Source organism: Mus musculus, chromosome 5 (assembly GCF_000001635.26).
Source record: "Mus musculus strain C57BL/6J chromosome 5, GRCm38.p6 C57BL/6J".
NCBI lineage: Eukaryota > Metazoa > Chordata > Mammalia > Rodentia > Muridae > Mus > Mus musculus.
This window is the reverse complement of record NC_000071.6, coordinates 93,206,505-93,221,622: the sequence shown is the minus strand read 5'-3', so window position 1 is coordinate 93,221,622 and position 15,118 is coordinate 93,206,505. Positions and strand designations below refer to the sequence as shown.

Below are 15,118 nucleotides of genomic sequence, written 5' to 3'. Positions count from 1 at the left end.
CCAAACTCTATTCTTGGCTAGCTTACACCATTTCAACCCCTTGGAACATGACGTTCCATTCACAACCCTGCTCTTTATTTTCTTTTTTTTTTTTTTTTTAAAGATTTATTTATTTATTGTATGTAAGTACACTGTAGCTGTCTTCAGACACTCCAGAAGAGGGAGTCAGATCTCATTACAGATGGTTGTTAGCCACCATGTGGTTGCTGGGATTTGAACTCCAGACCTTTGGAAGAGCAGTCGGGTGCTCTTACCCACTGAGCCATCTCACCAGCCCTTGGAACATGACGTTCCATTCACAACCCTGCTCTTTATTTTCAAGGTCAAGGAGACCATGACCTCAGAGGAAGCTTTGGAAAGGCCAATGTCTATAATAGAAGTAATGGTGCTAATGTCCCAAGAGTGTGAGGCTCCAATGATCAATAAAAGGCAGTAATTCTATGACTTCCTATAGGGTTTGGCTACTCTTGAGGTCCCCTCGATTTTTATAATGGCATTTTCATGAAGCTATAAAGGTAGATTCCCATCCCTAACTCAGAAATATCTTCATCTACATATAAATCCGTAGAGATCTTGATTGACTATACTCTACTTCCTGCTGTTGAATCAGCTCAGTAGTTTAATTCAATGCATCAACAGTTTTATTCCAAAACAGTTTCTGTATGTAAACACTTTGTATTTTTAAAGCTTTATGCATTTAGTAATTAGTTAGTATAATAAGACCACTAAATCTAACTAAAACAAAACAAAACACCATTCTTACCTAAGGGTAATCAGAGTTTATTTATACTATTTGAAAATCCTATGTTTGTGTGGGTATATGCTCTGTGTTTGTGTGTGTGTGTGTCTAAAATCCTTAATAGATATATATGTGTAGTGAAAATTCTTAAATTTTGGTTAAGAACGTGTGTTGTTTTAATCCCAGGTGAAGGGATATGGAGCTGCTTCAGATTGTCCACAACAGGTGACTATGATTTGTCTTGTGCTATGGTGGGGGCTTGATTTTGCCAGCTGCAGATAGTTTCTGCTATTGTGTTTGGAATTCTGAAGACTTTTCAGAGGGTCTATAAATGCTAGAGCCCCAAGAATCAGGGTAAGGTGTTGGCTGGTTGCTGTTGGTTGTTGTTGGTCAGTTTCTTAAGTAGTTATGCATAAAGAAGAAAAATTAGATATCCTGACATTGAAGAGTAAACTTGCCCCAAGAAACTCAATACCCCTAATCATAAGACATAGTCTAATGATAACCTTGCCCTGTTTCCTTTCTATCCTGTTTTCTCTCCTTTCTAGTGTTAGGGGGTTGAAAGGGTGGGGAAAAGGTGGAAAAGGGTGGAGAAGGGTAGAAGAAAGAACTCACAAAGTATCAAAAGACAGCTACATATATGTAATTCTGGGAGGCCACTGTTTTATACTGGGTTTGTTTATTGGACTCTGATAGACAAGACATGAACAGAAGGAAGCCTCTCACTTTAGGAACTCTAAACAAACATCAAGTGTCTTCGTCTGATGCAGTGTGAGGAAGCCCCTCTGTTCTATTAGGAAAGCAATTCTATAGTGGCTAATCGGCTTCTTTTTCCTTTTTTTCTTTAAAACTTTTTCTGCCTCAAAAGCCATCTTCCTCTGCTCATCTCACTGGATAACCTTTCTGTCTTTGATGAGATGAGAACTACTAATTAAAAGCCAATTATACAGTCAAAATTGATTGTAAATTTTTCATTTTATATGTATCGTACAATTATCAGAAGCAATATAAAAAAGAAATAGAATTATTATAAAATGTAATTTTTCAAAATTAATCTCATTATCCTTTGAACTTGCATTTAGTATGCATGTTTCTTCCTTATTGGACGCTGAGGAAAAATGGTACCCAGGGGAAGTTTTATTTGCCAAACAACGAAAGCATCCTGTGCCACACTGTGGTTCTCATCACCATCCTTTGAGGTTCCTGCTCTCCTTCTCTTTACTGGCTTTTCTTTCAGTTTCTAAAACAGCCAAATACAAATACCGCTTGATAGGGCTGGAGAGATGGCTTAGGGGTTTGGAGCACTAACTGCACCACACACATCCCTACTCCCTAAGGAGATCTGAAGAAGGCATTAGATTCCCTAGACCTGGGGTTTCAGACAATTGTGAGCCATCATGTAGTTACTGATACCCAAACCCTAGCACTCCACAAGCACCACAAATGCCCTTAACCACTGAGCCATGTCTCCAGCCCCTCAATAACGTAGATTTTAAAAATACTTTAATTTTTTTTTCAATTTCATCCATGTGTATCTTGATAATTTCCAACCCAAATTCCCTCTCCCACCCATGGACATCCCTAATACTTCCCAGATCCACTTTCTGTATTTCTTTGTTCATGAAGTGATCATTGAAATTCCTAGAAAATATATTCCTCAAACATCAAAATATCACCACAATCTTATTAGTTCATTGTTAAGGTCATATTAAATTGTGGTATTCAAATTGCTGAGGTCTGTGGTCCAGAATGGAGGCTCCAAAACTTTACCTCAAGGTCTTTTCCAGTAGGCCTGGAATAGAGCCAGAATGTGTATTTCAGTAATATTGTCATGGTATTTCTATTTCCTGTAAAATGGAAGAATCATATCTTTAAGAGGTATCCATTTTGTGTCTTTTCTCATGAGTCAAATTCATGATTTTGTTAATGTTCTTGGTAATGTTAAATTTTTAAGTTTCTTAAAATTTTTAAGCTTTAAGACCTGAAAAACCCACTCCTGATGTAAGTAAATTTATACTCTATGTTTTTTTATTGCTAAATGACACCCATAGATCTTATAATAAAACAAACAAACAAAATCATAGTGGGAAACAAAATTGCAAAAGGAGAAATGGATAAGCATTGTCTAGTAAGGAGAAAGCCTGGGGTCTAGATGCATGTCATTTCCAGGAGCAGGAACATCTGCAGTTAGCAGTTCTCAAACATGAGTAGATGAAGTGTGATGCTGTTGGTCATCTGGCCACGTGAGCTGCCAACTCGTGGTCATCTGGCCACATGAGCCGCCAACTCATAATGCCTTGAAGATCACCTGTGCCAGTAGAGGATTTTGGTCTGGTAGTAGCTGACATCTAACTCACATTTCAGGTCTGACTCCTCTCCAAATTTGGCCTTGGGTTAAAAATACAAAGAAGAGCTAGGCATGGTGGCCAGTACCTGTAAAATACTAGCATGTCAGAGGCTATGGAAGAAAGATCACAAGTACAAAGCCATCCTGGGCTATATAGAAAGTACTGAGCCAGCCTAGGCCACATAGTGGAAACTTTTCTCAAAACCAACAAATAATAAGAAGAAAGGAAATGAGGGAGAGGAGGAAGGTAGAAGAGAGGAGAGGAAAAGACTCTGGTCGCACATATTAACACCTTCCTATCTACAATCACAGTGTTTGTGTTTATTGAAGGAAAACATCTGACTCGGGATGTCTTAGTTAGGATTTCATTGCTGTGAACAGACACCATGACGACAGCAATTCTTATAAAGGACAACATTTAATAGGGGATGGCTTACAGGTTCAGAGGTTCAGTCCATTATCATCAAGGCTGGAGCATGGCAGCATCCAGGCAGACATGGTGCAGGAGAAGCTGAGAGTTCTACATCTTCATCTGAAGGCCGCTAGCAGACTGGCTTCCAGACAGCTAGGAGGAAGCTCTTAAAGCCCACACGCACAGTGACACACTTCCTTCACCAAGGCCACATCTACTCCAACAAGTTCACGCCTCCTAATAATGCCGCATATTCAATACAGAGTGAGTCCATCACATTTGGTAGAATTTGAACCAAAAGGCAGAAAGTTCAAGGCTGTTTCTGCTGTGGAGTGCTCTAACAGTGTGCAAGGAGACAAACATTGCTATGGTGAATCAAAGTCACATGGGTGAGTGAATCCCCAAAACCTAGAGAGGTCTAAAAGGACCAAGTAAAGGAAAAAAGAGCAAGTGGACAAACCCACAAAAGCAGATATGAGGACCCTCTGACCCTCTGAAAGGGGAGCTGTCATACGAGTACATACTATGAGATAGCATTCTGTATTTTTACATCAGCATCTCTGACATACCCATGGAGCTGAGTTGAAATTTTGGTTCCTATCAACAGCCTATTTCAGACAATGGTGTATTTTACAGTCATAGTTTGAGAAGGTAAGAAAGGAAACACACTTCCCATATGTGGCTATGCTCAGTCTCCTGTGAATTCTGGTCCTGTTGAAGCTCAAGCCCATAGTGCCCACAGGAGGTGTTTCAGTCTAAGTCTTAATCCAGGGTGTAGACATTCCAAAAGGGAGAGCTGAGAGGTAGATCATTGTTAGAATGCTTACCTAGTATGCACAAGACCCTGGGTTTGATCCCTCTGAGGAGGGGTGGAGGAGGTCCCCCCAAACAGGATAACATCTGGCTGACAGAATAAAGTATAAAATGAAAGACATTCAAAACTACTGGATATTTGGCTTCACAAGAAGGGATTATAGCTTTAATATACTATACTGTTGATGTATATTCACTTTTTGGTAATCAGATAATCAATATGACTGAGGTCCTACTTTCTTCAGGGTCAGCAAAGTGATAGCACTGTAACAGTGGATGGAAATCAGATCAAAAATGTCTTCCTGTCTCCATCTAGCTCCACTTTACATTCTCTATCTCGCTATTCTCAGCAATGAAGGAATTCCAAAGGAACTGGGATGGAAGTGCTGTGCCAGGCAGAGCAGCAACACCTGGCTGTGGCTTTAAAAGCTCACTTCTAAGAGATATGCATTTTATCAGTAGGTGATGAAATTTGCTTAAAGTCCTCTCATATCTCTGCATAACTAATGAAGATGGACTCAAGTCTAGCTAGACTGCATAGTCAATAGAATGTGCACACAAGTGCACAGTATGACACTTCTGAATCAAGTGCTTCTTCATTCACTCCTTAATGGGCTGGAGTGAGGATGAGCTGGAAGAGCTGTGGTGGGGCATAACCATGAAGCTAACTCCCTCAGGATGGCAGAGCAGCAAGGTGGAGGAGGAGCTCCAGTCTCTGTTATTGAGCCACCACCTTCTGGAGGTCTTCGTATTTGTGAGTCTCTTTTTGTTCATAAGTTATTAAGTCTTAACACCTAATTAACCAGGCAGGAACCATAGAGAAGGTTCTCTCTACATATATTTTGAACCTAACACAAATTTATGAGAAGAGCGCAGAACAGAGACATGATTAGATAGGTAGATAGATAGATAGATAGATAGATAGATGATAGATGGATGGATGGATGGATGGATGGATAGATAGATAGATGGATGGATGGATGGATAAATTGACCGACCACTATACAGTGGACCTAGATCAGGGGTAATAAAAAAAAAGTCTCAGGGAGTGAGAATACACTAGCTTATAGTGTGATCTTCAAAAAGGGAATGTGCTTAAGAATACTTGAGGAAGTAGTAACTTGATGTGGAGAGAGGAATGTTTGTAAGTTCAGTGAAAGAGGAGATATACAAAATAGTTGACAAGAAGCAGTTTCTTAGTGGTGATTGTATTGTGTGTGTGTGTGTGTGTGTGTGTGTGTGTGTGTGTGTGTGTAAGAAAGGGCTTCAGAAACAAACTCTATTAAAACTTAAAAGCTGAAAATCTAGTTTGTGGGGATTGGGAAATCTGAGAGCCAGATACCAGTGCTGTAGGCTCACGGCCAGTGCCTTTTGGCTGGGTTCTCCAGAGGCTCAGAGGTATCAGCTTTTCCACCGTGTCCTTAAAAGGTACTAATTTCATTCATGATGCATCCACTCTCTTGACAAAATTACCCCTCAAAGGCCACACTTCCAAATATCGTCACTTTGGGGATCTGGCTTTAGAACATGAATCTGCGAGAGGCAGATCCAGCCAAGGCAATGCTACTAGAAAACCAGTAAGAATGCATGACTCTGGTCAGTGGTATTTCATACGAGATCACTGGGTAATGGTCAGTTGGCCTGCATTTGGGGGCATTTGCTTCCTTTACTGATCTGGTCAAATTCTGGAAAACATTAATCATAAACCCAATTCAACATTTAAGTTAAAATTTCAACATTGGAAAAGATTTAAGTTATCAAAAAGAATTAAGTGTTCTGTGACTTTGTCTTAGTCACTGTTCTATTGCTGTGAAGAGACACCATGACCAAAGCAACTCCTACAAGAGAGAGCTTTTAACTGGGGGCTGGCAGTGTCAGTGGTTTAGTCCATTATCATCATGGTGAGGAGCTTGGTGGCATGCAGGTAGGCAGACAGACATACTGCTGGACAAGTAGCTGAGAGCTACATCCTGATCTACAGGCAGCAGGCAGGGTGGAGGTGGAGGGAGCACACTTATGAAACCTCAAAGCTCACTCCTAGTAGCACGATGCCTCCAACATGACCACACCCCCTAATCCTTCACTCACAGCTCATCAACTGAGGACTAAGCCTGCAAATGAGCTTATGAGAGACAATCTCATTCAAAGCACCACAGACTTCATGGGTAACTCACTTCATTCAAGACACAGATTTCTAACTTTGCTACACAAAATATTTTCAGTAGTTCACAATTTTCCTTTAAAAATCTGGGAGATGGCTTAGTGGTTAAGAGCACTGGTTGTTCTTTCAGAGGACCCAGGTTCAATTCCCAGTACCCACATGGCAGCTCAAAGCTATCTGTAACTAATATAGGCATACATGCAGTCAAGACACCAATGCACATGAAATAAAAATATTATAAAAATATTAGTGATTGTGCTGTTATCGCTTCTTCATGGCCTGCCATTTCATTCATCCCATGATCTTGCTCATGGCTGATGTTCAATAAATATTTGAATATTTGTTCACTGAATCACATAGGGTTAAACAGCACTAGCATATTTCCTGGGAAATATGACAAACGCTGGAAGGAACCTGAGGCCCTCTGTCTCTTAATGAAGAGATGGCTTGGGAGCTCTGGGTCTTGAAATCGAATGGTACTTAAATTCCACTTTTAAAAGAATGCCTAATCTTGAAAGACACAGAAATGGAGACTGTACTAGAAAAACAACATCAACAACAACACCTAATTTCTTGAACTTGTTGGCACACACAACATAAAATGTTCTGGCGAGGGTGCTTCACTCTGGGAAAGAATCCTCCCTGCAGGTTCTCTGCAGGTCCTAAGTAAACAGGCAGAGAAAGCAAAGAGCAGGTCTTAAAAGTCCCCTGAGCTCCGAAGAGCCGGAAGTTGCGGAGGGTTTCTGTGAAACAGTTTTCCTGACAGAAACCCACTGCACGCACGAGGCTACATGCGTAACACCTGAGAAAGACCAAGCCACTTAGGATTCCACCATGGGTTTGCGGAGGAACTCACAAAGCTCTCGGTACCCAAACTGAGGGGTAATTAGCAACTGGTGGCCTTAGTGGAGGAGTGTCCCAGGCTGCTGGGGAGGTTTTCCTCAGGTAGGTTGCCCCGTTTCCAGTGGGTGAATGTAACCCTACGTGCTGCACAGCACCACAGCACCAATTCTACTCAGGGACTAAAGAAAAAGGTATATGAAGCTGGGAGAAAGATTTGGTGGCTGGGATCTGAGAGGATGGGAGGGGAGGGACTAGATATAGATGTGATTAAAATATGTATGAAACTCAAATTATATGCATATGTTTATCAAATAAATATATGGATGCATGGATGGATGGGTGAATATATCCTTTAAAACAAAACAAACAAACAAACAAACAAAACTACATCGCTGGGGCTGGAGAGATGGCTCAGAGGTTAAAAGTGCTTCTTACTCTTCTAAAGGACCCAAATTTGGTTCCTGACACCCATATTAGGTGGCACAGAACTGTATCTCACTTCAGCTCCTGGGATCCAATGAGCTCGTGTGGCTTCTTTGAGCATCCACATACATGGCGTGTTCACACATGTGCACACATACATACAAAATAATTATAAATAAATAAATAAATAAATAAAAATACAATTTGAAAAAACGTTTAAAAATACAACAACCATAGGTTTTGTTTTGTTTTGTTTTGTTTTTTTCACACATCTAAGATCCAGTTTCTGTAACTTTAATTAAGACCTTGTACTTTGAGGAATATGGCGTATAAGGAATGTGGGAGTAGCTGTGAAACACAGTGTGAATCCATTCAGGGATACTCTGGGAGGAAAAAAGATGAACTGGCATCCACATCAGCCTTTTAATATTCATTATTATACGTGTGCTGTAACTTCCTGAGTTATAGTTTCAGTGGACCAATAAAAATCGATCAGGGGCCATCTCCAAGAGACGTGGTAGAGAACATCTGATATTTGGGGAGGAGGTGAGTTGTTCTCACAAACAGACTGATTCCTTTCACCACATATCTCTGATGCTATTTTTTTTCTCTCAATATCCAACATTATCTTCAAGGATTCAGAAAGGAATTTAATTCTGAAAGAGATATTATATTATACATTAGAATAATGAATTTCAAGTACTGTGTGTGTAATTTTTTCTTCTAAATGCAAGTGGTTATTAACATCATAAAGTTGTTTTCAATGCTGAGGGTTGGATGTTGGCCTCGCCCCCCTCCGCCCCCCCAATGTGCTAGGCAAGGGCTCTGCCCTGATCTACACTCCCAGTTGGATTCTTGTATTTACTTTGAACAGGGTTTCGCTGAGTTGTCAGGTAGACCTTGAACTTATGATGATCCTGCCTCAGTTTCCTGTGTCTGTGAAGGCCAGAAGAGGGCATCAGATCTGGAACAGGAGTGGTAGCTACTGCGCTGAGAACAGAAGCCCAGTTCTCAGCAAGAGTGGCCAAGTGCTCTTAATGGCTGAGCCCCCTCTCCAGCCCTCCATACAGCACCGCCACACACACTTCATATGGTTGAGTCTCCATCCCTTCCCCAGCACTGTGACTTTTACGTGCTTCTCTGAACCTTTCTTCCCTTTTCATACGCATTAAGAATTCTTTATGTAGCCAGGTGGTGGTGGCTCATGCCTTTAATCCCAGCAATCGGGAGGCAGAGGCAGGCAGATCTCTGAGTTCGAGGCCAGCCTGGTCTCCAGAGTGAGTTCTAGGACAGCCAGGGCTACACAGAGAAACCCTGTCTCAAAACAAAACAAAACAAAACAAAACAAAAAACTGAGAGAGAGAGAGAAAGAGAGAGACAGATAGAGAGATAGAGAGATCCTTATGTTTTTAAATTGATGTTTCCTTCCTCCTGAGGTCATGGTTGTTGGTTTGGGAAAGTTACTCTTGCATTCAGTCTCTGCAGAGATGGGTGAGAGCAGCAGGTAGATTCTAGAGACACGTGATTATTTATAATGGTGTGCAGATTGCTCCTGTTCTCACCCTCTTCTACAAGACAGTGCCTTCATAAATTGCTGCATGAAAACTTCATCTAAAGAGCTCATTTAAGACAAAGGAGACAGGCAATTCTACTCACTCAATATCAATAGGCCAACACTATGGAAATCAGTGTGTGGCAGTTCCTCAGGAAGATGGGAACTAATCAATCTCCAGATCCAGCTCTACCACTCTTGGGCACACCCAAAGGACACTCCATCCTACCGCTGAGGACTGCTCAACCCCGGTCATTGCTGCTCAATCTAGAATAGTCAGAAATTGGACACCTAGATGTCTCTCATCAGATAAATGGGCAAAGAAAATGTGGTTCATTTTCACAATAGAATGTCACTCAGCTGTTAAAAAACTGAAATCATGAAATTCGTAGGTAAATGGATGGAACCAGAAAAAAAAATCATTCTGGTGAGGTAACCGAGAAAGACAAATATGGTATATGTCCACTTGAATGTGGATATTAGCCATTAAGTCATGATTACTAAGCTATAAACCACTGAACCACAGAGGTTAGGTATAGAGTAAGGGATGGGGTGGGGAGAGCAGATAGATCTCCCTAGTAAAGGGAAATAGAAGAGATGGGGGAGGGGGAGAGAAGAGGTTGATGAAGGTTTGTGGGGAGAGACAGCTAAAATTAAGAGCCATCTGAGGGGTAGTAGCTTCCTACATATATGAAGGCAATCTACATGAAACTGACAAATAATGGGGGAGACATGTCCCTAACTAGTTATCTTGTCACTAAATGAAGCTTCCAGTACTAGGAAAGGGTACATCTAATTGAGTTGTTGGCCAAAAGGGTTCCATGAGAAACCACAAACAACCCAGGGTTTTTGGCAAGAAGAAGACTATATAGTTTGTTCTCCACAAAATGATAAAAATGTCCTATTGCTGAAGACACATCAAATCTCTCTCATCAGGACTCAGGGAATCCTGCTGAAGAGGAGGTAGAAAGATTGTAAAAGCCAGAGGGGATAGCAGACACCAAGGCAACAAGGCCTTCAAATCAACAGAATCGATGCACATTTGAACTCACAGAGGCTGAGGCAGCATGCACAGGGCCTGAATAGGACCAGCGGGGGTCCTAGAGCTGAAAGGAGAAATGGACACAAGCCCCATCCAAGCTAACCCAGAAGATATCTCTGACTGATAACCACTTACAAAAGAAACTTTAGGCTGGGCAGTGGTGGCACATGCCTTTAATCCCAGCACTTGGGAGACAGAGGCAGACAGATTTCTGAGTTTGAGGCCAGCCTGGTCTACAGAGCCAGTTCCAGGACAGCCAGGGCTATACAGAGAAACCCTGTCTCAAAAAAAAAAAAAAAAAAAAAAAAAAAAAAAAAAAAAAGAAAAAAAAAAGAAAGAAAGAAAGAAAAGAAAATTTAGTTTTTTCCCAAGAGAATCTCAGTGGGGAAACAAACTACTTTTAAGGGTAGGTCACATGCAGAAAATGAACTAAAATGGCTTAGAGTAGTATTCCTAAATTATAGGTCAGGACCCCTTTGGGAGGAGGGGAGAATAATTTTATGGTTGGGTGTCATCACAACATGAGCAACTGTATTAAGGGGTCGCAGCATTAGGAGGGTTGAGAACTGCTGGCTTAGAGGTTCCTTGTCTTGTAATGTTGTGTCAAGGCTTTTTTTTTTTAATCTTTAAAATGTATTATTTTATATTCATATTCTCTCTCTGTCTCTGTCTCTCACTAGAGTACCCTACAGGTCCTGTGTGTGTGTGTTTATATCATGGCTTCTAGTTTAGTGTTTTTATGGGATTCCTGAGTGTGCAAAAGAGTTGGTCTCTGCATCTGGATCTGTTCCTTGTGCCTTTCTTGGGCTCTTTCTCTTCTGTTTTATGCTATTTGAATATGTTAGTTTTTGTTGTATCATCTTTTATTGTTATCTCTTAGAAGCCAGTTTGTTTTCTAATGAGAGACAGAAAGAAGATGGATGGAGAAAGGAGGGCGAGTGTGGAGGAACTGGGAGGAGGAGAGGGAGAGGAAACTGTAACTAGGATATATTATATGAGAAAAATATTTTTCAATAAAAGAAAAAAGGATGTATTCTAATATAAAAAAGATTAATAGGCTTATCTTCTTTACATATAAAAATGTGAACACAGCATTTCTATATTTCTTGAAAAAATTAAGTATATCAAACCAGTGTATATTAATTTGATTAATTTGTGTTGTTTCACAAGTGTTTGACCTGTGTGTGTGTGTGTGTGTGTGTGTGTGATGCTCCCAGAAGCCAGAAGAGAACACTGAATCCCTTGGAACTGGAGTTACTGGTGGTCATTAGCCACAGTGTAGGTAGTGCAAATTGAACATAAGTCCTCTGGAAAAGCACCCAGCACTCTCAACCACAAAGCCTGGAACTCACTATGTAGACCAGGCTAGCCTCAAACACTCAGAGATTCACTTGCCTTTGCCCCTCAAGTGCTGGGACCAAAGGCATGTGCCAACATGCCTAGCATGTCTAACAAGAATTTTAATTATCCCTTCTCCAAAACAAGGCAAAACACTTTAGAAACCAAAGTAAAAACTACTCACTAGAATGGGAAAAAAAAAAAAGATTAAAGGCAAACCAAAAATATAGTGTTTTTATTCTATAATTTAACAAAGCCAGAAATATCCACAGGGACAAGTCCAAAGTGGTCCCTGAAAGTACAGGCAAGTGTGGAGTAGGTCAAGCTGGGGTTGAGTCCTAGCTGTGTCTTTCTGTGTGGTCAACCTTAGACATCTACTGTCTTCCACTGCACAGGGGCAGCAAAAATACCTACTGTATAGAGTGATTTCAGGATTTAAAAAAAAAAAATGATGCGCTTATTGCCACAACTACTACATCATGAGCCATAGTCTCAAAGTCCATGTAGAAGGGTACTCTAAAAACTTATTATTTGGGAGCCATTCCTAATCAATACATTTGTCTTTATAAGACTTCTTTTCTCAGGGGACTTTATAACTTTCTACTGTGCAACAGTGCTTCATGTAAAATACAGTTATCAAGCAAGAAAAGATCCCGAACCAATGTTTAACGAATGAGTGGTGGTGGGTTGAGAGATGGTTCGGGGGTTGAGAGCTCTGGATGCTCTTCCAGATGACCTGGGTTCAATTCCCAGCACCCGCATGGCAGCTCCCAACAGTGCATAAATACCAGGGATCCAAACACATGCAGGATGTCTAGACAACACATGCTGTAGAACAGAACACCCATTCACATAAAATAAAAGGTTAAATTTTTTTAAAATAGTGAAGAATATATTTTTCTTTAGACAACTGACACTGGTTTCTAGAAGACACACCATCACAGAAGGCCTATTTCAGGGAATGTCCCAAATACACAGGTCTACGGAGGAAGGAACTCACATGGCTTTGGGCTGGGGTGGGCACAGCACTGGCAGGTGATTCGGGAAGGATGCTAGGTTTATTTTCAAGGTGATGAAAATGTTCTGAAATGGATTGTGATGATGAGTGCTCAGCGAGGTGAACCACATGCTTTAAATGGATAGTTTACGTGTCAATAAAGCTGCTACTGGGAAAAATGGGAAAAGAGTCATCTAGTATCTCCATGCGTAACCTCCTTTGAGGTTATTTCTGCATCCAGCAGGACTTACATTCTTATGGCTTTTGATGACTATTTTGCCAAGTTGTTTGATATAAGAGTTAAGCCAATGAAACATAACCAGGAGTATTTAAGAGCTCTCACTTAATTATAAACTTTTTTTTTGAAGTTCATGAATGCTAGTGGCCATTTAATCCACGGTAAGATATGGAGATATACACGTAACACCAGGCAGCTGAGAAACCACTTTCTGTTGCTTTATCTTTTACCTCTTATGAACAATGCTTCTGTGACCATCCACATAGAACTTCTTTTTAAGAATGCATATTTTATTTTTAATTATGTGTATATATGTGCATGGGAGCTATGCACCTGCGTACTGCAGGTCCCGATGGAGTTCAGAAGAGGGGATCAGATGACTAGGAGTGAATCACTGTGAGCCACTGTAACTTGGGTCTTGTACTTGCCCTTAACTAATGAATCATCTATCCAGCTCCCATATATATGAATTCACACACACACACACATACACACGGCCACTACTGCTGTGCTACACTCTTACCCAGTCTTCCTTGAAGAAATGAGAGGCAGAAACGATTCCACGGTGTCACAATAGTTGTGCCACGATAAGTTATGCAGAAAGGCCATACTCTTGAGACTTTTATCCAGGAAAAAAAAATGTTGGTCATATTAAAAAAAAAAAAAAGAACGTGTAACAATACAGAAAAAGACTAGATGGGGGTGGGAAATGCAGGCACACGTAGAACCTACTTAAAACCCTCCAGTGCTTCCTGAGCCCCGCTGTGCCCTATAGAATCCTCTCTGACCTCAGCTTTCTGCCCCTTGAGTCTCAGAGGCAATGTAAGCTTCAGTGCTTTCCATATGTTGCTTCCTGTGCCTATATTTTTCTTTGCCCAGTGGTTTCAAGACTCATCTTAAATGTCACTTCCTCAGAGAAACCTTTACTGAGAGCCCAGAGCAGGTTAAAGGCGTTTCCACACTGGTCTGAAATTTTCCATCTTAATCCTTCTGCTACTGACACTTGTTTATGAGGTCAGAAATCAAATACTGAGAGCCTTTCACATACAGAAATGCAGTATAAAACAAACTATACAAGATCCAGGCCATCCATGAGTTCATATGGGGAGGGGATGGCTATAGAGTAAAACAGTCTTTTGGGTAATTTCATACAGTGATCAATGGGTATCTCTGTGCCTGAGTTGCAAACTCCTTGAAGACAGGAGCCTTTTGTTTTCAAGCTAATTCCAGTTCTGTAAAAACCTGATCGGGTTTTTTTTTTGTTTTTGTTTTTGTTTTTTTCCAGTGATGTAAAATGAATGCTTGACTAGGTAAATGGTTAAGTTCCAGGTCTCCCCTTCTTCCCAAAGCTATCTGCATTCTTTTCATAAGTAGAACCATTGTAAGATTTGCAAAATTTACCAACTGGAGTAAAAAGTACTCAAGTAAATAAAACACATTTAGTTCACATTCGTTAAGGACCTAGTTAGTGATAAACAGGACCCTGAAATACTAGACATACTGGCTCATGACTAGAATTCCATTGGCGCACAGCCAAGCCGTCAGTAGTCTAATCCACTGTTTTTACAAGTAGCCTTAAGCACGCAGGATATGATCCCCTTAATTTTCTTAATTCTAAAGTGCTTCAGTCTCCCATCACCCACAGGATGGTTAAAAAGATGCATGTCCTTACTCACTAATAGGAACGGGACAACATAATTTTGCGTAAGGTCAACAAAGAATGTGATCTTTACACAAAAGATCTCCATCCACGTCTAATAAATTCGTTCAGGAGGGCTAAGGACAAGTTGGGCTGGGAAACACTGGGAGACTCTAGGTTGGGCGCAGGCGCTCACCCAGAAACCCTTCCCTGAGGCTAGGCTCCTTTCTTTCCAGAGGCGCATGCGCAGCACACTCTCCGGCCACTGCACGCCTCCTCGGCTAACAAGCCTCTTACGTCACCGAACAGGCGGCGGGGGTTCTTCCGCGCGCCCGAGGAAAAAGAGTCCGCGCACCTTTCCTTCTCTTTGTGCACACAAAATGCACTTTCCCTTTTCATCCCAGTCCCAGCGCCTTCCCCAGGTCGTCTCCGGAAGCTCGTCTTTGTTCAAACTCTCCTGTGCGTCCATAAGACACGGAAGTTCGTCTTTGTTCAAACTCTCCTATGCGTCCGTGGGACACCGGAGGTGGCCAGGAAGAGACGAGAACACTGGCGTTGTTTACAGACACGCGCG

General features: G+C 41.2%; 1 protein-coding gene across 1 annotated transcript; it reads right to left on the bottom strand.

Annotated features, from left to right (window-relative positions):
* Window positions 1–8,148: 8,148 nt before the first annotated feature.
* Window positions 8,149–15,105, bottom strand: 2010109A12Rik (RIKEN cDNA 2010109A12 gene). Its single transcript, NM_029363.1, has 3 exons — window positions 14,900–15,105; window positions 13,429–13,524; window positions 8,149–8,394 (listed from the first exon to the last, which is right to left on the bottom strand). The coding sequence occupies exons 1-3, from the start codon at window positions 14,941–14,943 to the stop codon at window positions 8,175–8,177; spliced, it is 360 nt and encodes a 119-aa protein (NP_083639.1). The 5' UTR covers window positions 14,944–15,105; the 3' UTR covers window positions 8,149–8,174.
* Window positions 15,106–15,118: the final 13 nt, after the last annotated feature.

Bases quoted from the DNA above. Each gene is read 5' to 3' on its own strand.
- 2010109A12Rik (NM_029363.1), bottom strand. From the start codon at position 14,943: ATGAAAAGGGAAAGTGCATTTTGTGTGCACAAAGAGAAGGAAAG. The intron at 13,525-14,899 runs GTGCGCGGACTC...CCTGGATAAAAG, and splicing joins GTGCACAAAGAGAAGGAAAG to TCTCAAGAGTATGGCCTTTC. The intron at 8,395-13,428 runs GTAAGAGTGTAG...TATCTCTTTCAG, and splicing joins ATTTCTTCAAGGAAGACTGG to AATTAAATTCCTTTCTGAAT.